At 35.3% G+C, this 27,295-nt stretch overlaps 5 protein-coding genes across 18 annotated transcripts; 1 reads left to right on the forward strand and 4 right to left on the reverse strand.

The window, feature by feature from the left end:
- Positions 1 to 2,059: 2,059 nt before the first annotated feature.
- Positions 2,060 to 3,966, reverse strand: LOC148763246 (uncharacterized). Its single transcript, XM_088805761.1, has 5 exons — positions 3,607 to 3,966; positions 3,171 to 3,531; positions 3,002 to 3,071; positions 2,797 to 2,864; positions 2,060 to 2,688 (listed from the first exon to the last, which is right to left on the reverse strand). The coding sequence occupies exons 1-5, from the start codon at positions 3,964 to 3,966 to the stop codon at positions 2,060 to 2,062; spliced, it is 1,488 nt and encodes a 495-aa protein (XP_088661887.1).
- A 4,622-nt stretch (positions 3,967 to 8,588) lies between these two features.
- On the reverse strand, positions 8,589 to 10,619 carry LOC18601990 (MADS-box protein AGL42-like). Of its 2 annotated transcripts, none has more exons than XM_018118769.2 (2): positions 10,322 to 10,619; positions 8,589 to 9,567 (listed from the first exon to the last, which is right to left on the reverse strand). In XM_018118769.2, exon 2 carries the CDS (start codon positions 9,560 to 9,562, stop codon positions 8,759 to 8,761), a length of 804 nt encoding a protein of 267 aa, XP_017974258.1. In that variant the 5' UTR covers positions 9,563 to 9,567; positions 10,322 to 10,619; the 3' UTR covers positions 8,589 to 8,758. The 2 variants fall into 2 exon arrangements, with proteins under 2 accessions (XP_017974258.1, XP_007033169.2); XM_007033107.3 differs by having other exon boundaries at positions 8,589 to 9,562; positions 10,322 to 10,618.
- Positions 10,620 to 11,461: 842 nt separating this feature from the next.
- On the reverse strand, positions 11,462 to 16,914 carry LOC18601991 (putative lipid phosphate phosphatase 3, chloroplastic). 10 transcript variants are annotated; one of them, XM_007033110.3, is made up of 10 exons: positions 16,646 to 16,914; positions 14,914 to 15,006; positions 13,986 to 14,207; positions 13,747 to 13,834; positions 13,521 to 13,630; positions 13,337 to 13,427; positions 13,020 to 13,208; positions 12,888 to 12,947; positions 12,123 to 12,226; positions 11,818 to 11,929 (listed from the first exon to the last, which is right to left on the reverse strand). In XM_007033110.3, exons 1-9 carry the CDS (start codon positions 16,703 to 16,705, stop codon positions 12,156 to 12,158), a joined length of 984 nt encoding a protein of 327 aa, XP_007033172.2. In that variant the 5' UTR covers positions 16,706 to 16,914; the 3' UTR covers positions 11,818 to 11,929; positions 12,123 to 12,155. The 10 variants fall into 10 exon arrangements, with proteins under 10 accessions (XP_007033170.2, XP_088661725.1, XP_007033176.1 ...); XM_007033108.3 differs by lacking the exon at positions 12,123 to 12,226 and having other exon boundaries at positions 11,462 to 11,929; positions 16,646 to 16,910; XM_088805599.1 differs by lacking the exon at positions 12,123 to 12,226 and having other exon boundaries at positions 11,462 to 11,929; positions 13,337 to 13,630; positions 16,646 to 16,913.
- A 917-nt stretch (positions 16,915 to 17,831) lies between these two features.
- On the forward strand, positions 17,832 to 23,244 carry LOC18601992 (Octicosapeptide/Phox/Bem1p family protein). 4 transcript variants are annotated; one of them, XR_001927354.2, is made up of 3 exons: positions 17,832 to 18,519; positions 19,148 to 20,093; positions 22,156 to 23,244. XR_001927354.2 is itself a non-coding variant. In XM_018118796.2 (2 exons), exons 1-2 carry the CDS (start codon positions 17,951 to 17,953, stop codon positions 20,004 to 20,006), a joined length of 1,428 nt encoding a protein of 475 aa, XP_017974285.1. In that variant the 5' UTR covers positions 17,832 to 17,950; the 3' UTR covers positions 20,007 to 20,377. The 4 variants fall into 4 exon arrangements, 1 of the variants encoding a protein (XP_017974285.1); XR_001927352.2 differs by lacking the exon at positions 22,156 to 23,244 and adding an exon at positions 21,140 to 21,489; XR_001927353.2 differs by lacking the exon at positions 22,156 to 23,244 and adding an exon at positions 21,146 to 21,489.
- Positions 23,191 to 26,256, reverse strand: LOC18601993 (receptor protein kinase-like protein ZAR1). Its single transcript, XM_018118883.2, has 2 exons — positions 24,393 to 26,256; positions 23,191 to 24,227 (listed from the first exon to the last, which is right to left on the reverse strand). The coding sequence occupies exons 1-2, from the start codon at positions 25,864 to 25,866 to the stop codon at positions 23,575 to 23,577; spliced, it is 2,127 nt and encodes a 708-aa protein (XP_017974372.1). The 5' UTR covers positions 25,867 to 26,256; the 3' UTR covers positions 23,191 to 23,574.
- Positions 26,257 to 27,295: the final 1,039 nt, after the last annotated feature.

Below are 27,295 nucleotides of genomic sequence, written 5' to 3' on the forward strand. Positions count from 1 at the left end.
GTTGGAATTACTGAATCTTTAACACACTTCCTTGATTCCAATTGAGTGAACTCCCAATTGTCCCTCAGAAGCTCAAAATGATCTACACTTAATCCCTTGGTGAAGACATCAGCTAGTTGCTCCTTGGTAGGACAGTATTCAAGTTCTATTTCACACTCTTTCATTGCATCTCTGAGTGAATGATACTTCACCTTGATATGCTTAATACGACTGTGTTGTACTGGATTCTTAGCTATAGCCATAGTTGATTGATTGTCAACATAAAATAATGTTCCTCTATTATGAGAGAAACCTAATTCACTTAAAATCTTCCTTAACCACAGTGCTTGATTTGCTACTGAAGTAGTTGCAATGTACTTAACTTCTGCAGATGATTGAGCTACCACCTCCTGCTTCTTTGAGCTCTAAGAGAATACCCCACTTCCAAAAGAAAAATAGTAGCCACTTGTACTTTTCAAGTCATCACAAGAACCTGCCCAATCACTATCTGAGAAACCCTGAAGTTCACTGCTTTCAGTCTTCAAATACTTCACATCAAAATCTATAGTACCTTTTACATACCTAAGGATTCGTTTAGTAGCAATAAGATGAGTTGTTTTTGGATCTTGCATATACCTGGACAAGAGACTCATTGCATACATCAAATCTGGTCTGGTTGTAGCAAGATACAATAAGGATCCAATGATACTCTTGTACAACTTTTCATCAGCCTCTGATGACTCATCTTGATTGCAAAACTTGCTTCCTGTAGCCAATGGAGTCCTAACAGCCTTACACTGATCCATTTGAAATTTCTTTAGCAAGTCATGAGCATACTTTGTTTGATGAATCATAATGCAGCTTGAAGACTGAATAAATTCCATCCCAAGAAAATAGGACATTAGTCCTAAGTTAGTCATTTCAAACGACTCTCAACATCTGAGACTTGAATTCAGCCAAACATTCAGACTTAGGACCAGTTACAAGCAAGTCAACAACATACAAGGCAACTATAAGCTCAGCAGACTCATTTACCCTTTTTATATAAAGAGTTGCTTCAGTACTGCTCCTGTTAAACCCTTGATCCAGTAAATGAGCATCCATCCTTTCATACCAAGCCCTTGGTGCTTTCTTAAGACCATACAGGGCTTTCAACAGTTTGCAGACTTTGTTTTCAGACCTTTTTTTCCACATAACCTTCAAGTTGTTCTACATAAATGTCTTCCTTCAAGTAGCCATTTAAAAAAGCAGACTTCATGTCTAGTTGATAAATTTTCCATCATTCTCTTGCAAACAAGGCTGCCAGCAATCTGATTGTATCATGTCTAGCCACTAGAGCAAATGTCTCCAGATAGTCTTTCCCATAAATCTGTGCAAAGCCCTTCACTACTAGTCTGGCTTTATATTTGTTAACAGATCCATCTGGGTTTAATTTTGTTCTACAGATCCATTTCACACTAATAACATTATGATCTTTAGGTCTATCTACCAGCACCCAGGTCTTATTCTTCTTAATCATGTTGAATTCAGCATCCAAAGCACATTTCCAATTGCTGTCAACACTAGCTTCCATGTAGTTGACTGGTTTTGTCATGGCTAAATTGCACCTGCTATAGATTTATTCTAGAGTCCTAGTTTCCCTGACAGCTTTGGACTTATTTTCGATATCTAAATTATCATCAATTTGTTTCTGAAGCTGTTATTCATCAGTTCCTCCTTCATTCCTTAAACCTTAAACAGTAGCATTTTTCGAGTTCCAAAAATGCCTTTCTTCAAAATTAACATCTCTACAGATAAATATCTTCCTGGACTCAAGATTATAGAGTCTGTAGCCCTTTGTCACTTCACTGTACCCAATCATCACAGCCATAACTGCCTTGGCATCAAACATTGCTCTCCTTTCATCTAGAACTTTGGCATAACACACACAGCTAAATATTTTAAAGTGTGACACTAATGGTTTGTATCCAAACCACATTTCATATGGAGTTTTATCACTTAGTACCTTGGTAGATGATTTGTTCAACAAGTAATTAGCAGTGTTAACTACCTCAACCCAGAATTCTTTAGGCAAACTCCCCTAATACAGTAAACATCTACCCATCTCTGCAAGTGTTCTATTCTTTCTTTCAGCTTTCCCATTCTGTGGTGGACTATAGGTGACAGTAAGTTGATGTTGCACTCCACACTCGGACAATAAATCCTCAAACTCTTCTGATGTATACTCCCTGCCATTATCACTTTTTAAAAACTTAATTTTCATGCCAGAATAATTCTCTGCAAATGCCTTGAATATCTTGAAATACTTCAAAGCTTCGGATTTTAACTTCATAAAGTATATCCAGCAATACCTTGTGAGGTCATCAATGAATACAATATAGTATTTACTTCCACTAAATGATGGAGTCTTCATAGGTCCACATATGTCAGTGTGGATTATCTCTAGCTTCTGAGTAGTCTTCCTTTGACTTACTTTAGGGAATGGTTTCCTAACCTGCTTACCCAGCTGACAGGTTTCACACAATTTTTCTGGTTTCACAATCTGAGGTAGGCCTTCCACAACTTTACTTGAATGCATGAGTGACAGTGAACCATAGTTCACATGTCCAAAACGTTTGTGCCAGAGATCTAAAACATCAGACTCACTATATAAAGCTACTTGATCAGTATTAGCCAAATTGAGGGGATAACAGTTATTGTGAATCTCCACTGTGAACATTTTAGAACCCCACGGATCAAATACAGTACATTGTCAACCTCTAAACAACAAAGCATACTTGTTTTCAGTTAATTGTCCCACATTAAGTAAATTCTGACTTGCCTCAGGAACATAATGCACACTGGCTATGTGTTTAACTCCTAATGCAGTATTCACAGACACAGTTCTAATTCAAACAATTTTCAAGAATTCACCATTTTCAATTTTAACCTTAGAATTGAAGCTAGTATCTAGATCAGAATATAGGGATTTGTTACCTGTAAGATTGTGTGAACAGGCACTATCAGCAGCCAGACATTTGACTTCTCAGAATGTCTTCCCATTTGAGTCACAAACAACACTTTTTTTGCTTCATCAGCCTGCTCTGCCACATCTGCTTAATCAGAAGCTTTAGATTTCTTTAACTTACACACCTTCTCAACATGACCCATTTGATGACAGGCTTTGCACTTGACATTAGGTCAATACCAACAAAACTTGGCAATGTGATTCCTCTTCTTGCAATTAGGACAAAAAGGATATTTGTCCACAATTTTGCCCTTCTTCCCTTCATCAGTCTTACTTCTTTTTCCATCATTCTTCTTAGAACTGCTTCCTTTGTTCTTCAATCCCTTTATCTTAGCCACTAAAGCATTTTTAACCAAATTTTCTCCCCTCAGAGCTCTCCTCTGCTCCTGAGCTAACAAGGCACTGATGAGCTCAGTGATAGAGATCCTTGTCAGGTCTTTTGAGTCCTCTAGAGAGGAGATCTTAGCTTTAAACCTTTCAAGGATGCTGACTAGTATTTTATTGACTATCCGTTTATCACTTACCTCTTCCCCAAGTTGCTTGAGCTAATTAACAAGCCTAAGCACTTGTCAGTATAATCTTGAATACCTTCATCATTATTCATCTTTAGTAATTCAAACTTTTTGGATAGATTCAGCACCTGCATAGACTTTGTCCCCGTCACTGCCCTGATATTCCTCCCTTAAGCTATCCCAAACTTGCTTTAGATCCTCATAATTCATGATCTTAGCAAAGATGGATTTTGACACTGCTATTTGAAGACAATTGAAAGCTTTACACCGCTTAGCAACCTCCTCACTATGCTGCTTGATCTGAGCAATAGTGGGATTAACATGCCTCTGCACAGGGATTTCACCAATCTCAACAGCATCCCATAAATCAAATACCTTTAAATAAGTGCGCATTTTAATTGCCCAGAATAGGTAGTTCTCTCCTGAAAAGATTAGAGGAGTTATTGCATTGAAGCTGGTTGTGGCCATCTTAATCACTCACTAAATCACCAAAAACTAAGAAACAATTCACAAGCACCTTAAGAAAACCAGCTCTGATACCATGTAGAGTTTTTTGAAGAATGAGAAAGTTTAAGCTCACATAAGAACTCAGCCAATAAAACCCAGAAAAACAGAGGAAAGGTAAAAGCATCTAAAGAAATATTTGGGAAAAAACCATCGATTTATATCTCTATATTCATATATATAATCATCGAGGTAACCATGCCTTAAGATTCAACATTGGAGAAAGAACCTCGCTGTACCACATAGTTGTGCACAGAATTCCAGACATTGGATCTTGTGCACTACAACAATTAAGCCCAATGGCTATAAGAAAGAGAAAAAAAAACGTGACTGAAAGCTTTAATAGACTAGACAAAAATGACAGAAGGACTAGCGTTTAAGCCATTACAAAAAACTGAAGAATTAAAATGATATAACAGCAAAACATTTCATTGAGTTATTAAGTAAAGAACAAAAACGACATAGTATCCTTCCTTCCTTCTTTCCTTTAGCCAGTAGCTACTTCGAGCCCAAATTCATTCTTCTTCAACTTTTACCAGTTGGAATTATTGAATTTTCAACAACAACCTCCTTTCATTCCGAGAGAGAAACACCTTCATTAACCAATATAAAGACCTTAGCAAAATCCAATCTTTTCAAATTACAAGTGGAGCTACTAACCTTGATAACTCTTCCCCATAAGCCGCTTAACCTCCTAAAGGTAGCCTTGCTCCAAAGATGGATAGATAAATTCTAAAGTCGAACCCATTTCGGTTTTTCAAATTTCTCCAAAGCCATGAAATATAAAGAAATGGATGAAAACCAAGTGGAGAACAAATCATGATAAGCATCTAAAACAACCTTCATCTCAAAAACCTCATTGAACATAACCAACACTTTAAAATCAATAAGACATTGGACCATGACTAAAAAGCCCTCTTGTAAAAATATGGCTTGAATAGCTTTGGGGGAAAATTTTTCACATATCATTGCCACTACATTTCCAAATACCCATTCAATTTCCTGATCAGGAATATCAACCTTAATGTGGAGTAATTCCTTTTGTGGCCTTACCAAACGATTATGAGGTGTAGTACACATTTGATTAACCTCATTTTACCTTATCCTTCATCTATATGAGGGCTTTTCTATAAGACCTTTTACCTATCACCTATGTACCCGAACTGCATGTGCTTTGACCTAGCTTTGTAAAGATGGCCCTATTGACCACAATCCTCTTATTCTCAATAATCATACCATCCCCAACTCAATTGCTTTGCACATTTCTTGAGTGTGGCGATTCCTTACAAAAATGAAGATAGGTCAGTTTCCTAGTTCAGCCAGCTTTGACTTCTAAATGTAGATGTCAACGACCACACCAAACTTTTGAAAGATCTCGTACAATTGATCCCATGTTGCTAGGGGACTCAAGTTGCCAATGTAAACTGAGAACAATCTCGATTTCCAGTGATGCTCTGCCTAGGAAGATTAATTTTTCGCCTTCCACGATTGCCTTCTTTCTCCATGTTTCTCTCTTCTAGCTGTCAAGAAAAATCTTAATCCTCACTTAAATATTAAAATTGTCTCTTTAATTTTTTTTATATTTTTTCATTCCTCTCTTATCAAACTCAATTTTTTTAAAAAAAATAGTAATGCTAGATAATCTACCTTAAAATTAAAATACAAAATATATATGACACTAATTGGATTTCTAGAACTTGTTTTGATAATTTCCATCAACAATTTCACTACAAGATTTTCTATAATACAAGTACAAATTAATAAACAAGTTTTTTTATCATGATTACTCATTCTAATTTGTTTAAGATGTTAGGATTTGATTTGGTATCAAGCTTAATAAGATATATATTTTAGATTTTTAAATGATTAATCTTTTATTTAATCTACTTTAAAGGTCATCCAGAGTTTATATTCCTATTATCATTTTTGCTTTTCTTTTTCTTATTTTACTTTAAATTACATATTTACTAAAGCTATAACTTTTTTATATTTCTTTCAAGATGTTTAAATAAAAAACATATATCAATTAAAATTAAATCTTTATAAATTAATACCCTTGGGACCATGAAAATTTATTAATTAATCGAGATATTATTAATCGATAATTAATAATTTATTAATTTATACATCAATTAATAAAAAATTAAATTAACTTATTATGATATTTTTTATTTGCACCTAAGTATTTGACTCATTGATTAATACATGATCTCTTATCTAAAGAATAAGATTCAAATCCTTTTTTTTTCAATTAAAAAAAAGGTATTTTTTTATTTTTTTTCAAAGCATTGAACTTAATATATGTATTGTGCATACTTTTCTCTTGCAATATGAGAATATTACACCAAAACTTCTTGATGCACTAAGAAAAATTACTTTTAAAAAATGCACTAAGAAAAGTTAGAGATGAAGTTCAATGAGACATCAATTTCAAAAGGAAACAAATAACATTTGAGTCATATTTTACAAAAGCGTCCTAATTGAGTCATGTATATAATTTTAATAAATAAGAAGATTATTAATTTATATATCAAGTGGGACCTATGTATTTTTTTTTAAAATTTATTTTCTTATAAATTTAGCGAATTATTAATTTAACTTGGAATCAATCTCAAATATTATTTTATCAAGATTATTAATTTATCAAGCATTAATTTATTGAGGTTATGTTGTATTTCAATTACAAGATAAATGTAATAAAATTACAATTACTTGTAATTAAGAACTAATTATAGAAATAAAATTACAATTACTTGTAATTAAGAACTAATTATAGAAAAAACTATCTTAAATTTTTATTAATTAAATATAATAAAATCTTTATTCCTTAATTGAAAATTTACTTTGATGTTTAATTAATTATAAAGTCTAAACTACAGCAAATTAAGTTAAACAACCTATCTATCTAACTTAGCCGGTAGAGCATTTGGCTTTAAATTACATAGTTCCTATGGACTACACTTTTTTATTGCTCATTAATAGAACGGTTAATTTGATTAATTGAACAAATTTTTACAATCAAAATCAATTGAAATAATCCAATTGATTAATTTATTAATTGAATTAACCGAATCTTAAAATCATTTTTTAATAAATTTAATTAATTCATTTTAATCGAAAATTGCTCACCCCTGTCCATATATATGTATGTATACATATGATAATATCAATTTCCAAATCAATCATATTTATAGTCTTCTGATAAAAGATTGTATTTATTTTATTTATTCAACAATGACAAATGTCAATATCAGCAAAGGGGTCAAAAGATTCAAAACCATATATGTCACTTGTTTGTCAGATATACACAATAAGTCACTAAATGGATATTCGAAAGGTAAAACATTCATGAAATGGACAGCAATAGAGGAAACTTTTGTCTTTTGAATAGATTTGTTGGATAAATTGTTTTGTTAGTGTATATTGTGATAACTTCAAAACATTGAAACTTGAGTAGTGGACATTTAATAAAAACAAAAATAAGAAGAAACTTTTTAACCTACAAGAAAATTTACCATATACATAGTAGTGAAAAATTTAAGATGTATAAATACTTTACATGTGTTTCATTAAAGTATATTTGTAAAATCTAATTAATTAATTAATTATTAAATAAATATATAGGAACAATTATAAAAATTTAAAAACTCCATTTAGGGTATATAAATAATACTTTAATATATAACTACTTAACTACTATTTACAATTGCAAAGAGATAGATTAGTGGGCCCACCGAGTACCTTCAATTCATGCATAGCTTCCAAACAGAAAACAAAGAAGCCGACAAGTGTGAACACATATGTACAGGCATTAACCATTATCCAACGCAACTGATAAGAGTTTTCAGCTCCCCACGTCCCAACCCAAACCTCCTTTCCGCTCTACACTTCCCTTTGGTCAAATCCCATGAAAACAAAATCCAAGGACACAAATTCCTTATGGAAATGGAAAGGAAACATGAACAAGAAAAAGAACGGCAAGCAATTTCCAGTGTCGGAATTCCTCCGTGAAAGCCGCCAGAAAGTGGAGGAGAACGTATTGGGACCTGGAGGCGGTGCTGGGATTGGTTGCGGCATTGGAGTTGGGTTTGGTTTGGTTGGGGGAATTGGGTATGGAGGGTGGCCTTGGAACCATTTGAAGCTTGCGTTTGGGGTCGGGGCTGGTTGTGGGGTTGGGTTGGGGTTTGGATTTGGGCAAGGGATTGGTTATGGTTTTAGTTTAGAATCCTTGGAATCCTACATGCTGTCTGAGGACAGTTGAGATTCCAGCAGAAAAATTTTTAATTGCCTAGGGAATGTGGAAATGTTGTTGGGTTATGTTTCAATTGTCTTTGAGCAATGAGCAATAATTTGATGAGGCTGTTATAGTTTCTCAACTTTACTATGCCAGGTGTTTGATATATTGCCAAAATAGCCAACGTTGCTATTTTGGCCTATGATTTCTAATATTCGTTTGTTGCTATCAGGGTTTCGTACTGTATTTTGTATCCATCTATTAATCAACTTATTTCTTCGACGAAGGGAAAAATAAGCATGTACAAGAGACTTGGCCAACAATATCTTAGTTAATGAAAATAAAATGTCAATTATCCGAGAATATAACGAATTTCTAGAAATGCTGGTAAATAAAAAAAACATCAAACATATCCAAAGTTTATTGGTCTTTAACAGCCAAAAGTAGACTTGTGTAAAATGGAAGATAAGGCAGGGCTTAAGCCTTAAGGCCCTTTGTCAGTGACGAATAGCAGACAACTTGTTAGCCTGACTCGTTCGTCAGAGAGGGAAAACTTGGCATCACAGGATAATAAATGCCTGGTGGAATACGGTGGATGGTTGGGTCATAGTAGCTCATGTAAGCTGGTTGCATCCAAGATGGATCAACATGATGAATCGGTAATGGAACATAAGGAATATTGCTACTACTAGTACTGCCATCAAACTGAGGATAGCTGATATCATTCTGCATCATCATTGGACTTTCCATGAAATTTGGTTTATGGTAAAGCATCTCAAAACTCTGGTCTTGTTGGATAGGAATAGGCTCTTGGTAAATATCAACTTCCTTTCCCCTCCCCTTGTTTAAGAATCCTTTTCCTTGACACTCAGCAGCTAACATCTTCGGCATAGGTCCTTCTGTCAAGTCCTGTTTTGAATTAATTGCATTCATCATAGCAGCAATCTTGGCATCCAATTCATAACACAAATTTTGAAGCTGATTCTCAGAGAAGTGATTGATCATAGTCTTATATTCTGATATAGGAAATTTCTCGCCAAAATTTTTCTTCTTACTTGCAAAACTATCATAGTAAGCTTTTTTGCTATCACCTTTAACAGGCTGCTGCTTGAATCTGTTGATGATTTGTGTAGCTTCCTCATCATTATCAGGCCAAATCTGAGCCTTTGGTATACCTAGTTCAAAGATGATGACCAAAATCTTAATGTCACAAAGAATTGATAACTCCTTAGCCTTCTTTAACAAATTATTCCTTCTTTTTTCAAAAACCCTCTTCCGAGCTTTCTCATTCTCTATTACTTTCATCTCCATCTTACGTTTGCCCATCTGTTCTGATCATATGATAAATTATAAATTATAAATACATATATATATAAAGTAAAATAATTGTAAAGAAAAAAATTACATATAAACTCATAATAATATTGAAATGAAATCAAAAGGAAAGAGAGTGTAAAATCATTGGAATTAAGAATATGAAAACAGTTAAACTCTTGATCAGTCTCAAGTCCCAAGTAACATATCAACATAAAAAAGTTGATGCAAACAGCAATCTCAAAGTACATCTAGAGGCACAATAAGTCTATACATTCATCCAACAAAAGGAAAAACAAAAGTTTAAAAGAAAGCAAGCCCTCAAATTCATCAATTTAGCATGCATCATCCACATCAATTCTCAAACAACCAATTGATAAAAGAAAAACAACAAAAGCAGAAAACAGGAAAAACCCACTCCCAACAACTACATATTTATAACTTGGCTTCTATCAAACAATAAAAACTCCCTGTATAAAACCTCCCAAGCTTTAAACAGAGACAAGGGCAAGAAAAGAGAGAGAGGAAAAAGAGAAACCTAGGGGAGAACACATGAACAAAATTTCAGTAATGTAACAGAAAAACCTCCATTAGTTCAACTTTGAATGCATTGTACATGATAAAGAAACTAAACAAAGAAGTAACGCTTTTTACATATGCACACACAGAAAGCAAGGGTTTCTATTGATAGCTTCGAAGAAGAAAGAAAAACAAGGCAAATATGTATTGCAGGCTTGAAGGAGAATTTAAAAGAAGAAAGTAGTTAATTACCTTGTTTGCTGTAATGGGTAGTAGCAAGCAACTTCTCTGAGGTTCAATATACAAAAGCAAAGATCAGTTGTCACGTAGGTTTTTTATAGATGGAAGAATGGGTTTGCAGCCCTAATTTGGGAGATCAGACGTCTTTCTTTAGTGATCTTTCTCCCTTACTTTTATGGCAAGAAAATCTAAATTTCTGATATTCTTAATTAAGAAAAAAAAGAAATTGGTATTTGGATTTAACAGTTTTCGATAAAGGACATTGAAAGACTTCATCATCAAGCCAGTTAAATTTGACGTTGGTTTTTATGTTTTGGTTTCCTTTTAGTTATTAAACTAAATTCTAAATGCGGAAAATCCTTTTAAAACCCCAAACATTTATCTTTTTTTATCACTCCTCACCTTTCTTAATTATATTAATCTTGCTATAATTTCTTTTCTTTCCTTTTTTTTTTTTTTTTGGTTTATTCATTCCTCCTTGTGTTTGTGAGCTTTGATCCCTCGGACTTGGTTCCGTGAGAGTTATCGTAGAATTTTGATATGGTTTAACCATAACCCCTAAAATCCTCTGGTATAATAAATTCATAGAAATTATTTTAAATATTTCAATTGAATAAATTTCGTTTTTTTCTTAATAAACTTAAGTTCTAGGTTTTGTTACGGTAATTGAGAGAGGTGTCAAGATTCCGTAATAACTCTCATGAACTAAATTCGTGAGATCAGAACCTTATATTTGTGACAAGGTATATGTTCAAAAAAACTCAAGTAATTTAACCATTAAAAAGAATTAAGACATGTTTGAAAGTATATATCATACATTAATGCACGAGGAAAACCATATAGTACAGTTATAATAAATCAATTTAAGACGTCAATACAGCTAAATTTGAATGAATTGGTGAGTCTAAATTTGAATGAAAATGATATTTTATAAATCACTTAATGAAATTTTATTAATTTACAAATACACGCATAACAATTATTATTACTATTATTATTATAGTTACAACAACTATTATAAGTCCTTAACTCACTCATATGCATGGCATACTTATTTGTTGAATCTATGATTTGAAGTGGGAAAAACAATTTGTATAATAATTTTTTTTTATACCAAAGAGGTACAACAATTAGTTAAAATAGATCAATTAATTTTCTCCGTTAATATTTGTTCAGACACTTTTATTAGCTCTCTTTAAACATCTTGATATGAGAAATGGAGGGTTTTGGTTAACAAACTTTCTAACTATTCAAAGGTAAACTCCGCTCCCTAACAGCAGTGCTGTTAGCTACCTACACAACTTACGATAATGTTCCAGCAAGATCTCAAACTGCTCAAAACACGTTCAAAACTCTGCAGCTCATGAGATACGTGCATATACAGATTCCTAATCTTAGGAATAAGAAATTAACAAAGCTACCTCTTCCCAGATTCCATATCTTCCAGCGTTGAACTAGCATTGCATGCTAAATGCATTCCCACATTATCACTTCTTTCTTCTTCTTGGTTTGCCATCTGAACCTCCTCGGCTGTTGCATCTTGTTGATTCTCAACATTGGTTGCTTGTGTACTTACAAGTGACTCCTCCAATACCTGAAAATAAGCGTATGGACCCCAACCTACAAGCATTTTTGTCCACAAGTTCAGATAACTTGGACATTCCAATCAGGAAGTATGATTAACTCCATTAACTTGATTATTAACCAGCTTTTCAACTTAATATTGTTTGCTATTATACAGGAATATATAATCAAAAGCTAAGTGATAAAAAAATAATGCATCAAGTATCAATGTCAAGAGTGACACAGGCACCGCATCATAAGTGGACAAGCAAGCTTCCGTTAGCTACCAAACTAGAAGTTGGCAGAAGGAAAGGGTGGGAAGGAGCCATCTACGTGAGAGAGGAAGCAGCTTTCCTACAATGAACAATCTTCATACTTCAAACTTCCAACCACACACTAAAACTTGAAAATAAAATCCTCAATGAAGATTTATATTTGTTTTTGGATCTAAATCTATTGAGAAAACATTCAGATTAAATGTTTCTATCAGCATTCCTAGTTTTTATTGCAAAAAAGAAGGATCATCGTTAGTTTTTTGTCTCTCTTAGTTAGTTAAATCAGCTAATTGACAAAAGAAGAAGATTCCAGACATAACAAACAAAGCAGCAAATTTAAAAAACAAAAGCGATAAAAAGCAAGAATCAGCCCTACAACCACTTAAAGATCACCACCAGCAGAGTTCTCTCACTTAAAGCAGAGATCCATGAAATGAAAGATAGGCTTTGTCTGATAACATGGAGGATGGAGTGAATCAAAGCAAAGGAAACTAAAATAAAAAAATCCTCTAGAAAAGGTAGATATTACTGAAATTTAATAGAAACCGTGTTGAAAATTTTGCATAGTCTGAGATTCCTAAGTAAATCTGTTCCCCTTTTACTCCTAAATCAGAAAAGATGTTGCTACCAACATTCCTGCCATGCTTTTAGGAGTCTCATTCAGTAAAGCATTTTGCTGTAGGGTATGACACTATGTAGAATCAACTTTTCGATAAGACCAAATGGATTGTGGAGCTTACCATCAGCCTGATAAGGTGGCGGGAAGAACTGCAAATAGCAAAATGTAGCAACTACAAGCCCTGCAAAAGATAGCATATCTAAGGGAGGTTATATATAAAGTCATGAATGAAAACAATGTTTGAGGAACCAACCTAGGAGACCTCCAGCAAAGACATCCTGCCAATGGTGCCAATAATCATCCACTCGAGAAATGCCCACAAGCGATGCAACCAATAGAGGAAGGAAGACAATGCATAGTTTTGCAACATGTCCTCTGTGGTCAAATGCTTTGACTTTTCCAGACAAATATAGTGAAAGAAAACCCAGACCCGCAAACGACCCTAAAATTGAATCCAATTATCCTTTAAAACTTAGAATGTGAAAATGAATAGAACAATTGATAAGAATACATAACCATCTGTAATCTTTCATTATCTCAATGAAAAATAAACATCAATTAATACATTACCTGAGGTATGCCCACTAGGAAAGCTTTTATGCCCTTCCTTAATGACACTTTTATCACCATGACAGATGACATTTCCCCATTTATCATAAGCCTGTGAAGCAATGAAGTTAAGTTCCATGATCAAAAAATTGGCACGAGAAAAAGCCAGATTTATTCCCATAATAGCAGGAATAGAGAAGCATACATCCTTTCCATCTGGAAAACAGCGCCAAAAAAAGTCTGGCCGAGGTCGGCCAACTGCATTTTTAATTGATTCTGTGATAACCGCTGTCACTAGAACAGAGAATAAGAGGCCTGCATTAGCAAACAAATTTCCCATCGTCACTTCAACAATTATGATATAATTATTGAGCTTATTCAAAAGAACACTTTGTTCATAAAACAGTAAACTATCCAAATGATATGATCACCTAGTATGGCATGATGAAGATCATAGACATCCCTCCTACGGATGTACACAAGGAGAAAAATCATCATTGGCAACAGAACTGCATACACCTAAATGCAAAAAGCAGGGAGAGAGAGAAATAGAGCTCATGCAGTCAATTTTAAGGATATTAATACACATATGGGAAATAAATTAGAATGCTGTTATGCTTATGGAAAATTTTAAGAATTTTACTCTGTGAGCAAGGCAGAGGAAATTTACCGGGACAGCCCAACCAGGCACCGTGTTACTCTTTAAGGGGTATTTTAGGTCCTCCATCATATCCTTCCCAACAAAGCGATAAAATGGATGAATGATATAGAGGACAACCTCTATCACCACGAGCAAGAGTAGTATAAGCCAATCATGCATATGTGTCCTTGCAACTTTGACACCATGGGACCTTACAGTATGTGAACCGAGCTGGACTTCCCTCATTCTGCACTGTTTAACATCTATGAATGTCAGAGTACTGTTCAGATTATGTACCAAAGGATCCTCTTAAAGGCTCCATAAGAAGGAAAACTATGACCACAGCCATCATAGGTTGCAAAATCACCAGTAAACAAGACAAACAAACAAAAAAAATCTCCTAAAAACCATTGAATGCCAATTTAAGTAAAATCCCAAGGTAAACACATGACTGGACTAGCTCCGATAGCCAAACATTTGCATTTCGATATTCTAAATTTTAGCCAAAGGATTTACAGTTGATACTTTTTTCCGTATGGATACTAAAATAGCAGCATCAGCAACACCTTAAGCCTAAAGAAATAACTGAGAACAGAAGGATCTTGATGCCTCTAAATGCATCATTATGAAACTCTCACAGGAATATGGCATTTACATCCATTGCATCCCACTCTCCAAGCAAAAAGATGATAAAAAGCATGCCAAGAAAAGTGAGAGTTAACTTGGCAACTCCAACATCCGAGACAATAACAGACAACACCAATACCTCTTGATCTTCCCTACTATATTCAGTTCAAACCAAGGAAACGTAATATTCATCACTTTCTCAGAAGGAGATTTTTGTAGTATATAGCTACCAACTTTGCATGTTAAAACATCCCAATAGAATATTAAGCTCAACAAATCAGCCATTCTTGTTCCAATGTGGAAAAAAACAAAGAAAAAAGAAAAAAAATACCTCTTTATTCCTGGGTTCTATCAATGGAAGGTCAATGGATGACAAAGAATGACTAGCATTTGCAGAATTCTCCAATCTCCAGCTTGACAAATCCTAACCAATTCCAACCAACCAATCTTCAGGAATGAAATAAACCACCCTCCCCCCCCCCCCCCCCACTACCCAGATAGTAAACTTCATGTTCCGATCTATAGTTTCATTGCATCTAACTTCTAATAGGTTTTAAGCTTAAGAGAAGATTGTAGAGGATGGCTCAGCAAAGCCTAGCAAGCATGCACCTTTAAACAACAGTTATCTAATAACCACGAATTAGCCCCAAGCTAAGAGAACTAACAATAAATAAACAAGTGGAAGATAAAAACAATCAAATTTTATCTCTATTGCGTATATTGTTTAGTTAGGTTCCATATTGGAGATATTTAATTTACTAGCAGAAGCCCAGAAGAAATGATGGATTTATGTTTTAGAGACTAAAAGAGTAATGATGAACCCTATAGATGAAAATATGAAGCATGAATAACTATCTTAATCCGACCATACTTTTCCTATGCCCTGACTGCTTCAAATTCATGAGCTATGATGCCTTAACCCTTGGAAAAGACCAATATCCTAAAGTCAAACACTATGCATCCCCAAAACAGAACAAAATTAAAATGCTCAGGCCAGTGGAGGCATGAATGTACCCTGAGACAATCAAAAACCAAAATCCCCATAGTAAATAATCACCTACACCGTCACTGATCACTAGGGGATCCTCAATACATATAGACAAAAAGTAATATGTCACTATCATTGACGGTAGCCAAGGTTTAAAATAGTAAATGTCATCCACCCTGGTAACGAGTGATGTATGTCATCATCTTAATAATTCATCTTAAGAATTTGACAGCGATGTGCATTTAAATCCTAAAAGTAAGATATTTTCCTTCAGTCTTAGCTGAAAACAGCAGATAGTAGGTCATAAAGTGTTAATCCTACATGAAACCAATACATTTAAACTAACTGAAATTTGAATGCATTACAAGCAACAAAATCAGACTTGCAAAACAGTAATAAAAAACCTTGGTGATCAACTGTCCATCGACAAACCAAAAGCCCAAAACTGATATAGTATTCCATCAACTTAATGTAGGTGAATAAAATTCTATATACAGCCAATGGTGAAAAGAAACCAAATGCCATTCCAAGTAGTTCAGATCACATTATTACTATTTAAATTATTAAAACTCATTTCATTCCATGGACTAAGTGAGGGAAAGACATGCAGTATGAGGTTATTATGATGTGCATAACTGGTAAATTATCAATCCTTGGTTAGTTTAATGCTCTTAGAAAACATCAATATAACATAACAGATACCAGGATTTGGATTAATGCATACAAGACATTCACTCTAGAACCAAGAAATGTTATTCTAGATAAAATTTCCAACTTCGAAGTTTAGCAACCAACATAATAAAAAAATTTAACAAAAGCGCTTCAAATAATTTACAATACCCAATGTTAATAACAGAGTGATGACTAAGAACCAAAAGCTGTGAAAGGAAAGAAAACCATTTTCCGAATATAGCTAGCGACGATTTGACGTCAAGTACAACAAAGAGGAAATAAACAAGAATACCCACAAAGCATATCTATGTTATACTATGTTTTATGATATGAATTCCAACATCAGTGACCAAATAAATGACAAAACAAAGTTGCAATATTCAAATCAATACATCCCACAAACCTGAAAAGAGTTACAGAAATTCTCAGACCAAGAAAGAAAACCTGTGTTCCAGGAAGGCATGGCTTAAACCAATCGAAAACACACAAAAGCAGATAACGTAATGGGTTGTTTACATAATAATAAATATATGCCCTGAAACGCAGAAGAGAACGCAACAAAAACTGAAAGGAACCAAAGTGCTTGTTCTATTCACACACTCCGGTATAAACAGAAGACCCCTATCTCAATAATTCTGATAAAACAACAAAGTAGTAGTAATAGTAAACGCGAACTAGTAATGACAAAAATGAATGGATATAAAGAAAGAATTTACCTGAGAGCCTTGGGTTTTTCTTCTTTTTTTTCAAAGTTGTTGGTCTGTTAATTGTCATGATGGGAGTTGGGACCCAAGTGGGGTTATGAGAAAGGGCCTGTTCGTAGGGACGGCGACAAGAGACGTTTGAAAAAGGGCTATTCCAGAGCGCCAAACGCAACCGCTGTTGGGTACACTCTCTTTCATTCCTGCTTTCAATTTCTGACTTTTCGCGGTTGGAATTTTATGTTGAAGAGTGAAACAGAACGAGCCAAAAAAAGTAGTATTAATAACTAAGGAGGTAAGGAACAAGAACAATCTTTTTCAATTGTTCCATTTTAAGTTATTTACATAATTAGTAGTCGAATTTTGAGAAAAATATAAAAATTGGTATTTGAAAAAAACTAAGTACAAATTTTATACGGAACTTTTTTAAATAAATTTTTTTTAATTTTAATTTCTCATAATTTATAAATAAATAATGAGGAAATTTGAAAAAAAAATTAACAAAAAAAAGAACTCCGATACTAATTATGGGACAAAAAAAATAATTACTTTGATCTAATTCCTATGGTAGTAATATTATTTTTTGGAGTCCAAAAGTGGAACTGGTTTTGGTTCCTCCAAGCTTGCATCTAAGGCAAGCACAGCCACAGTAATCTCCATTTCCATTATCATTAATGTAGTTTAATTACTTAATTGACATACAAAATGTAAAGTCTTTCACAATATAAATATTATTATAACTAACTAATGTAATTAAAAGAGGTAACCGCGAATTGATGACATGGGTCACTGTCCCCGTGCATGCTTACACCACTTGTCACTCTCCATGCAACTCTCTCTCTTTCCAAAAATACTTTTCTTTTCTTAAAGGTCGGCCACATCTGTAACAATCGTAGCCAAAAACACAGCCACCCACTCATTTAACATCTTTACTTAACTGAACACCAAAGAAGAACCCCCACCGTCTCAGCCGCCCCAGACCCAAGATCCTCCCTTTGCCCACCGCCATGGATCCACCACCCACCACCACCCCCCCAAAGCTACGACTGATGTGTAGCTACGGCGGCCACATCATCCCACGTCCACAAACTAAATCACTCTACTACTCCGGAGGAGAAAACCGCATAATCACCATCCCCCCCACCACCGCTCCCACCCTTACTCTCTCTTCTCTCACCACCCACCTCTCCACCTTCCTCCACCTCGGCACCCCATTTGTTCTCAAATACCAACTTCCCCATCACGACCTTAACTCCCTCATTTCCATCTCAACGGATGATGATCTCCAAATCATGTTAGAAGAGCGCAGCAGACTCTCTTCCACTGGTACTCCTTCACGTGTCAGATTATTTATTTTTCCAGTTGTCAATAGCGTCAACGCTGAGTTGAGTCATCCGAAAAGGGAGAGTTGGTTTGTTGATGCTTTGAGGAGTGCAAGAGTGGGGTTTGGAGGGGAAATTAGTAGTGAACAAGAGTCTATTGTTTTGGAAACTTCGTCTTCTTTTGGCTCCACTTCTTCTTCGCATTCTTTGTCGAATCTGCCTCCAATTAAACCCTCATCAGATTCAATACCAAGGTACAACTTATTTTTGGGCTTTTTCCATATATGGAAGGAAAGGAATTTTACAGTGTAAATGTGCAACTTTTTGGTTTCTTTGTTTTTGCTTCCTATTTCGCTTCCAGGTACCAAGAGAGCCATATTGCTTGAGTATTTTGGACAAAATAAAACCCAGAAAAGCATATTTTTTAAGTGGATTGTATAGGAAAATTTTGATGGTTTGGAGAGATGTTGGTGATTTGTATAGTTTTTATTTGCCTTGGTTAATGAGGAGAGAACAATATGATAGAAAACTGAAGTTTTTTAGATAGATAATTGGGCGAACAGTTATTCCAAAAGCTTAATCTATTAGGAGATGTCTCGGATGTTATGTTTGAATTCGATTAGAAGGGATGAAAACTTGTGAATCAAACTTCTAACTTCAATTGTTTCTACTTAAAAATGTTGTGGTAGGGAACAATTTTTATTTTAATTAGTTTGTTTTGATAGAACTGAAAGGGCTCTGCTCGTTGCTTTAGATTGACCTGTAAAGTTTAATACCATATCTGTTCAAGTTCAATAATTTCATACTTATTGATTCCTCTGATGCTGTTTTATTTTGCTGTTTTGGTTATTTGATTTTACCATTTTTTCCTTCTTTTTACAGTGATGATCGTGTTGGGAGTGCTGTTTCTAATGTGCGGACTGGAACTTGTCAAGACCAAGTTGCCCCCTTTGCTGCAATGAAGAATAAGGCCTCTTCGAACCCATTTGAACCAGACAATAAAGTTGCTGATCCTTCCTCTGGGATAGAGCTGCATAAACCAATTCAGGCGTCTGGGTCTCCAATAAATCTAGTGGATCTACCGCAGCAACAAACACAATTTGTTCTTGAGGGTACCCATTACATACCACAGAACATGCCTGGAGTACAGCCAGTTACATCATATTACCCAGTTTATCATCCACTGCCACCACAGCAACAGCACCTCCATTACCAGTCAAATCAACCTTACCCACTGTATTACTTGCCAGTTGTGCCAACTCAGTCTTACAGTATACCTATGCAATGTGGGATGGTTCAGGCATCCTCTTCCTCTATTGGCTCTGGTCAGCCCCAAATCCATCCAAACGCTTCATTGATTCCACCTCAACGGGTTATCAAGGAGGTTGCAGCATTACTTCAACCTGTAGCTGACTTAACCTCACAGACATACAAAAATGTTCCAGGGCACCCACTTATTCATTTACCTTATAATGAAACAGAAACAAGGCCTGTTGGTGCTCAAATTCAGCACAGCCCTCAAGCATTTGGTGTTGCTGCTGGTGAAACAGCTAATTGCACTAGCAAACTTGATGATGACCCTGCTCGTGTTCAAATATACAAATCTCAGCCTCCACCACCCATGTTGCCTTCGCAGTACCAAACCATGACCAAAGCCACAACATTACTTTTGTCTGAGGCTTTAGGGCAATTGCATACAGACGATGCAAAGCAACAGATTAGAACATCAGAACCACAATGATCCTACTCTCCAACAGGGAACACAATTTTGGTAGTGGTGTCTTCGTTACTTTTGGGTTGTTCTACCTTGGTCCTGATTTTTGTAGTGGTATGTGTAGCCTGCCTAACATATAAACAGATGATTTGGCCTTTCTTCTTTTTGCTTTGTATGTTTTATTCCTCTTACTGTTTGTTTGTTCATTTACTTGTTTGTTTGTTTTCTTGAATGTTCTTGAGATTATAGTATTTTACAAAATGTATTGTATGGTTGAGTTGTCTCTCTCCTGATCATGTTGTTAGTAAATGAGGGTTTAAACATCCCTTTTCGGAGAAATAGAACCTTGGTTATGTAATCTTACTAACGGAATGGAGATTCTGATCATTGATGGTGAATATTTGCGTGTTTCTTTTCTATAAGTACAAGCATTTACATCTGACACTTAAGAGAAAGCAAGTGAGAAATTTTTGTCTATATGTGGTTAACTATTCAACTAACAGCCATTATTCACGATGTTTGCATGTGGAGTTTACTACAGGTCTACTGTTGGTGGAAATCTTTACCTCTATCTCAGTTTATTGCTAGCTAAAACTGTGATTAGTCGCTCATGAAGGCCATCAATCTCTACATCTGCCATGATTTTGTCAGTTGTTCTTGATTGTGGGTCTACAGCTGTTTGTTCTCATTGTTTTGGCTTACACTCGTCTTGGGTTTGATCTTCTGGTGATGCAGATTTTCTTGCTGTCTGCATTTGCTGCTTTCACCTCTACAACCTCTTCTTATTAAACATTAGTTTATCTTTCTCAGCTTCGTGTCCTTTGGCATTTTAGTGGTTTTGACATAGTCTTGTCAGGACAAAACTTAAATCCTTGAGGCAAAGAAGTATATTTTTTCAAAGTTAAGTAACCAAAGTTGGTTCCATTGTGATTTGATTATTTTAAGTTTGTCGTATAACTTTTCTTCAAATATGCTGTTCTTTTTTCTCTGTCATTTCAGACTGCCCATTTTAGTATTTTTATTTTCATTCCTTTTTTTATTATCTTTGCAGACTTCTCCAGCCTTAATGCTGTTTGAGTATTAAAAGCACTTTAGTTGACCATTTTTTAAGATTTTATTTACTTGAATCATTTCAGCTTATCTTACAGACTATGCTTTAGTTTCAGGCACTAATGCTGCAGATAAAAGGAAACAAAGATTGGCCTTGTTTCTTGGGGATTTGGTTTTCAGGGATTCTCTAATTAATCCATGGTTCATATTGTTAGAATGTCATTGTACTTTTCATGGTCCTATATTAATGTCTTTTGAAAGTTTTGGTACTGCTTGGATGAAGAAAAGAATCCTATCATTTGTTCTAGAAAGAATGTCCTTCTCTCTGCTCTGATGCTACACTATTGTGGACTTTCAAAGTTTATTTTTCCAAGCTATGAAAATTTTGCTCAATTCACAATGTAAAACACAATGTTTCCTTTTTATTTTTGAAAATAAAACATGATGTTCTATCGATTCATGCATTTGTCCTTTTTTTGGCGTTCAAATTTCTCAATTTGGAATTGTAGCCTCTTTCTAAGTACAAAAAATAAATAAATAAACTGAATGTTTATGTTTGTAGCTATAAACATGACATCTTTCGTTGGTAGAATCATTTGCCCCTTCCCAAATCTTCTTAATTTTTCTTTTGGAAAGAAACTCTGGGTGAACTGTGGGAATTTTTTGTCTTATTTTAGCGAAAGGAATTATCCTTGCATGAAAACTTGATTGAGAAGACTAATCAGGGATGAGCTGATTTCTTGCAACTTCTGAATGGGTAATGCGTGATTCAGTGGGAAGAGCAAAGTAATGCTTGCTTAATTAGCCCTTCATAGCTTCTCAGTACAGGATTCACTTTTCATGCTAGCTTGCACCTGGTTCCATGTACATGATAAATGTCACCTAATTTAATGTTTAGTGTTTTATTGTTTTAGAAGTTAAAACTCCTTGGTGGATGTTGTGGTCAGCTTAGTATTTTATTGAACGGCAGTTTCTGGCTCTCTTATCTATTCTTTGTTGAGTTTTATCTTCTCAAACTATTTTGTGGGAAGTATCATTTTTTTTTTTAATTACTGCATCTATGGGTCTAGATTCCAACCCTGGTAATTGACTCTTTTGTTCTGATGTTTTGCATTGTAACCTAAAGAAGCTTCATCAGATTGGAGCTTTTGTACTCAAGATACTATTATGGTCCCTGATCAATCCCAGCAGACATACTGCAGCCACGACTTTAATCAGTTTTATATATGGGAGTTAAAGTCCCAGAAATAAAATGTCTCTTAGTGCTGCTTATGATGCTTTCTTTCACATGATGCAAGCTGGACATTACAAGAGGATAGCTAATATTAATCTTTGTCTATATAGAGCACTCCCAAATTGGCCTTGCTCAAACTCTGATTTTTCATAAACTCTGCTTTTCATAATTCGAAATCAGCATTTGTCTGCTATTTCCTCATGAAAACAGGTTTGATTGACAGTCTTTAGACCTTCAGAGAATGTTTATGTTGCAAGCTTTTCTGTAACTCAAGATACAAGCTCTGGGGATTCTGTCTTGTTTGATTGTAAGAAGTCCTGAAAACTGGTATTACTCTACATGAATCAAGTGCATCTGAATGTTGGTTGTTCGTCGTTGGTCTTTCACAGAAACATGCAGTGTTATGAATGACACAAAAATGTATGGGAGGATTTGGTGATTGACCATTTGGCCTGCTGTTCTTATCGAGGTTCTTGTCTTTGATCTCTGTCCTTAGCCTTTGCAGTTCCGTTCATTGATCAAATTGCAGATTATCCTTCTAAGTATTTGCTGATTTGCAGTCTCTTAACACTCTTTCAAGCTTTGAACTTTTCAAACATAGTCAACATAGACCACTTAGCTTGCTTGACTTTGCATTCCTGTTTTTTTGGGTGAATTTTGCACTCCTGAAATTTGTTCTCTATGATTGTTAGGACTAGTGAAAATGTAGAGTACAAATGTTAATCAAGGTGTCACCATCCAAAGTACAGTACAAACACCCTTTCACTTTTGACAACGTAAAAGATGTTGGAGCTGAAGAGATTACTTGATTTTGTCTGATGTTCTATGTCGAAAAAGCATTCAATAAAGGTAAACGGACATAATGCTGGTAGTGGATATAATAGTTCTTGATGCTAGCCAGTTATTATAGTGGGGCAACAAATGATGTGATCAAATTACATGTCGTTAAAGATAGAGGGAAACATTGACAATATGACAGAAGGAAGAATTCCAACTAATGAAATCTAATTTGCCTCAAATGAATAAACTCAGCTTGGGACATTAAGAAATAAAGATTTTTATTCTGCTACATGCCGTCAAATTCATAGTCAGAGAACTGAAATGAATATTAGCATGTTGAATCGTTTTATGTATACTGAAATTTGCAAGGGAAAAGACTTGTTATCTTGACATCTTCAATGCCAGGCTGCAACATATTCAGCTGCTTCATCCGGAAATGAGTACAAAAACCAATTCAGCTATCACTCTGCTTAGATTTACTTAATGGTTTAGCGGACCAAACGTCTGGTTTTCACCAATCATGAACTCTCCTTAGGAGTACGAGGTCAATTTGTCGAAGCTATAACTCACACACCTCATTGTAGGTCTCCTATCAGGACTCTTGTGAATGCAGGCTAAAGCGAGTTTTAATATAGCAGCTATATTGTCCTCTTCACCCCAATTATGAGTTAAGGAGGGATCTATGATAGAAGAGAGTGGCTTCCTTTCCTCAATGCTGAGTTGAATCCATTGCACCATATCCATCTCCAAAGAACCAACCTGGATGCTTGGTAACTTTCCAGAGATCATCTCCAGTAAAATCACTCCAAATGAGTAAACATCCCACTTCTGTGATGGCTTCGTGTCTTTTGAGGCTTCAGGAGCTTGATAATACGATCCATTCAGAGAAGAATTTATTGGTGTAAGCTCATATGGAGAACCATGCTGCGGTGTCCAGCTTGTCATCTGTTCCACCTGAAATGTTGGTGATTCCTCGGCTATGTTGGCAAGGCGGCCAAGTCCAAAGTCAGAAATATGAGGCTCCATGTCCTCTCCAAGAAGAATATTGCTTGGCTTCAGATTTCCATGGACATACCTTTTCGGACTGAGTTCATGTAAGTAGGCCAAGCCTTTGGCTATTCCTTTCATGATTTTTACACGAACAGACCATGAAAGAGGTTTAAAGGGTATGTATCCAGCTTTTCCTGGTTATATTTAGAAAATTAGAATGATTAGCATGGTAACTCCTAGAAAATGGAAAATATATTTTGCATAGAGGATAAATCTAGACAAATAAAGAATAGTTGTGAACAATTTACAGTACATGAAGAGTAACTTTTGGTTTCCATAGACAGAATTTAGTAATTTACCATGAATTGCTGCAGTAAGATCTCCATTAGTTATATAATCATAGATGAGCAGCTTCTCATCATCGGACCAGCAATAAGCGCAAAGGTTAACGATGTTAGGATGCCTAATTTTTCCGATTGCTTCAACTTCAATTTGAAACTCCTTGAGTCTTTGCCCACTTCCGTCTCCCAGTCTTCTCACTGCCACAGTTTGTCCATTGTCAAGCACCACTTTATAGAGAATCCCGCTTGCACTCTTACCCAGAAGGAAAGCAGATGCTTTAAGCAGTTGATCTAGATCAAAGTTAACCTCTGAGTCCAATGGCACAAAGTTGCATTGCTCCATATTTTCTGATGGAGTGTCGATGTCTTTCTTTGCAAAGCAGAAAATGTCCCTCCCAATCATCAGTTTTTCTTCAAGACGATAACCAGTGACTTTTTGAACTCCTTTGCAGACAGAGGCCTTCTTGTACCGATAAGAGAACAAAAACCCAATGAGGCAGACTCCTACCATCACACCGGCAATAATTTCAATCACCTGATGCCATGAGCTGGAATGACTGTCTTTCCCACTCTTCATGGAACTTCCACCTGAACTCTGAAATGGATTATGAATATTTGATTGATAATCTGCAGTTGGACTGCCCGAGGGACATGAAAGTTTCAAAGGGGATCCGCAAAGCAAAGGATTGCCTACGAAAGCTGTTGGTCCTGCATTTACTAAAGCACCATTCTGCGGTATAGGACCACTAAGATTATTGTAACCGAGATCAATATAAACTTTCTCAGGGAGGCTTCCTAGGCTAGCAGGAATATTACCGGTGAAGAAGTTGTGAGACAAATCAAGAGTACCTTGCAAATTTGATAAGTTGCCAATGTCACTGGGGATTGAACTGCCTAAGCTGTTGTAGGAAAGATTGAGTTTCTGAAGGCTAATCAAACTGTTTCCAAGTCCAACAGGGACAGAGCCAGTGAAATTATTTTCACTGAGAAGAAGCGTCGTTAGGTTCCTGCACTGAACTATAGATGCAGGAATCGAGCCATTGAATGAATTTTGTGACAGATCTAAAGTTTGTAGGTTCTTGAGGTTCCCCACGGGAGGCGGAAGAGCTCCAGACAATGAATTACCTGAAAGGACCAAGCTCTTCAGCCTAGTTGCAGTGAAGAGCTGGATAGGCAAGCTTCCACGAAATGAGTTGTTCTTGAGGTTAACATGACGAATTGCGGGGAGATTTGCAAGCGCAGGAGACAGAAAACCAGCTACTCCCATATTTGGAATGATGAGAGCAGTAACTTTTTCTTTTCTGCATGTAACTCCATGCCACGAGCATGGATTCACATCGGATGAGTTCCAGTTGGTCAGATAATAGCCTTCTGTGCTATTCTCTATGGACTGTTTGAAGGATAGAAGAGCACGACCTTCATCATTTAGAGCACCTAGGTGAGCCGTGTAGTTGCATACAAGGAGAATCAATAAAAGCAACGGCGAAGTCATCTCAGGAAAATGGATGGTTGAGAGATATTTACAGAAGAAAAGTAAGTTCCATGTGCATCGCTTTGTATGCTACTAGGTAGAAGAAGTGTTGTAATCCGGAAAAGGAAACAGAGATTGGGTATATCTTTCCACTACTTCATGTGATGTTAAATACCTCCCTTTTATGAAAGAAGATGAGCTGTGATTTTTTGAAGTGTTGACTGCGGAAGTAGGTCTAGTAATGGTAGCAATCCCACTTTGAGAGTAAAGGATAAGGAAAGCTTTCACTAAGCTTTTCAGGTTTCCAATGGAAAAAAAATGGCGGGGAAAACATCAAGCATATACTTCAATTTTCTCAATCATCAATACCAATATATCAAACTACCGACTGTTTTCTAGTCTGGTCGAGTATTTGGAACCCAAAACTAAACCAGGGGAGATTCACCGCTTTCTTGTACTGGGGGCAAACTTGAAACTGAAGTACTTGAGCTTTATTAATTAATTGACTAATATGTGGTCTTGATTTAGACATGTTTAATCATTTGATCAAAGTAATGAAGAAAAGGTCAAGAGATGGGTTGACCAATAGGTACAAGTAGGAGGGGCAAGCGTGATTAGGGGCGATGATGGTTCCATGACAATGCCGCTGAATGTGGTTTACAAGTTCATGAGAAAGTCGTTATGGTAGGGACGACGGCTTCATGACTTTCACCTTTTTCTCCTACATCTCGTGCGGCAGCACTCCAGCTTGGAGCAAATGAACAAATTAAGCACATCGGTCAAGCATCAGATCGTGGCTAGATTTTTGGATTATTTTGTTTGAAAAGACTAACTAATTAAAACCCAAGCTTTCATGACAAACTACGATGAGCTTCTCAGCCCTACCTGCTCATCATCACTGTGATTTTTGCACGATTGCTGTTGTGCAGATTTTTTACAACTTCCCAAGGGCATAACCTTCTAAGTAAAATTATGAGAGATGTTATTAAGAACATATTTAGCCCAAAATTGATAATTACAAGGTTATAGATTAATATATATTAGTCACACTACAAAATGTAATAATATTAATTAATAACAATTTAGTGTGATTAAAAATATTCTTTTAAACAGACAATTAACTTTATATATCTCAAATTCAATTAGTAACAAACCAACTTTTGTAACTTTGTACAATTTTTTTTATTAGAAATTGATAACTACATAGATTAATTGTACAATGATTTTATTTATATATAATTGATATATTAATTATTTTTGTATATTATATATTGTCTTTCAATTATAATTATCTTTTATAAAAACAATTAATTTTACAATTTGGAAATATTTGTATTTTATATAATTTTCATTTAAAGTTAAATTAAAATTAAGTATTCATGTACAAGATATTCGTTGATAATACTAGTTCACATGAATTATTGTAATTTACTGAAGGACCAATGTAGTC

The sequence above is a fragment of the Theobroma cacao genome, chromosome 4 (genome assembly GCF_053813885.1).
Source record: "Theobroma cacao isolate CCN51 chromosome 4, ASM5381388v1, whole genome shotgun sequence".
NCBI classification, from domain to species: domain Eukaryota; kingdom Viridiplantae; phylum Streptophyta; class Magnoliopsida; order Malvales; family Malvaceae; genus Theobroma; species Theobroma cacao.

Coding starts and splice junctions, on each gene's coding strand:
- LOC18601993 (XM_018118883.2), bottom strand. CDS start 25,866: ATGACTTCGCCGTTGCTTTTATTGATTCTCCTTGTATGCAACTACACG. Junction 24,228..24,392: donor TCTTACTGCAGCAATTCATG/GTAAATTACTAA, acceptor AAATATAACCAG/GAAAAGCTGGATACATACCC.
- LOC18601990 (XM_018118769.2), bottom strand. CDS start 9,562: ATGGGCAAACGTAAGATGGAGATGAAAGTAATAGAGAATGAGAAAGCT.
- LOC18601991 (XM_088805599.1), bottom strand. CDS start 16,705: ATGCCTTCCTGGAACACAGGTTTTCTTTCTTGGTCTGAGAATTTCTGT. Junction 13,209..13,336: donor TCCTAGTGGGCATACCTCAG/GTAATGTATTAA, acceptor ATTCAATTTTAG/GGTCGTTTGCGGGTCTGGGT. Junction 11,930..12,887: donor GCCACCTTATCAGGCTGATG/GTAAGCTCCACA, acceptor AAATGCTTGTAG/GTTGGGGTCCATACGCTTAT.
- LOC148763246 (XM_088805761.1), bottom strand. CDS start 3,966: ATGGCCACAACCAGCTTCAATGCAATAACTCCTCTAATCTTTTCAGGA. Junction 3,532..3,606: donor GTGCTGAATCTATCCAAAAA/GTTTGAATTACT, acceptor CTTGTTAATTAG/CTCAAGCAACTTGGGGAAGA. Junction 2,865..3,001: donor ATGGGAAGACATTCTGAGAA/GTCAAATGTCTG, acceptor TGTTTGAATTAG/AACTGTGTCTGTGAATACTG.
- LOC18601992 (XM_018118796.2), top strand. CDS start 17,951: ATGGATCCACCACCCACCACCACCCCCCCAAAGCTACGACTGATGTGT. Junction 18,520..19,147: donor TCATCAGATTCAATACCAAG/GTACAACTTATT, acceptor TTCTTTTTACAG/TGATGATCGTGTTGGGAGTG.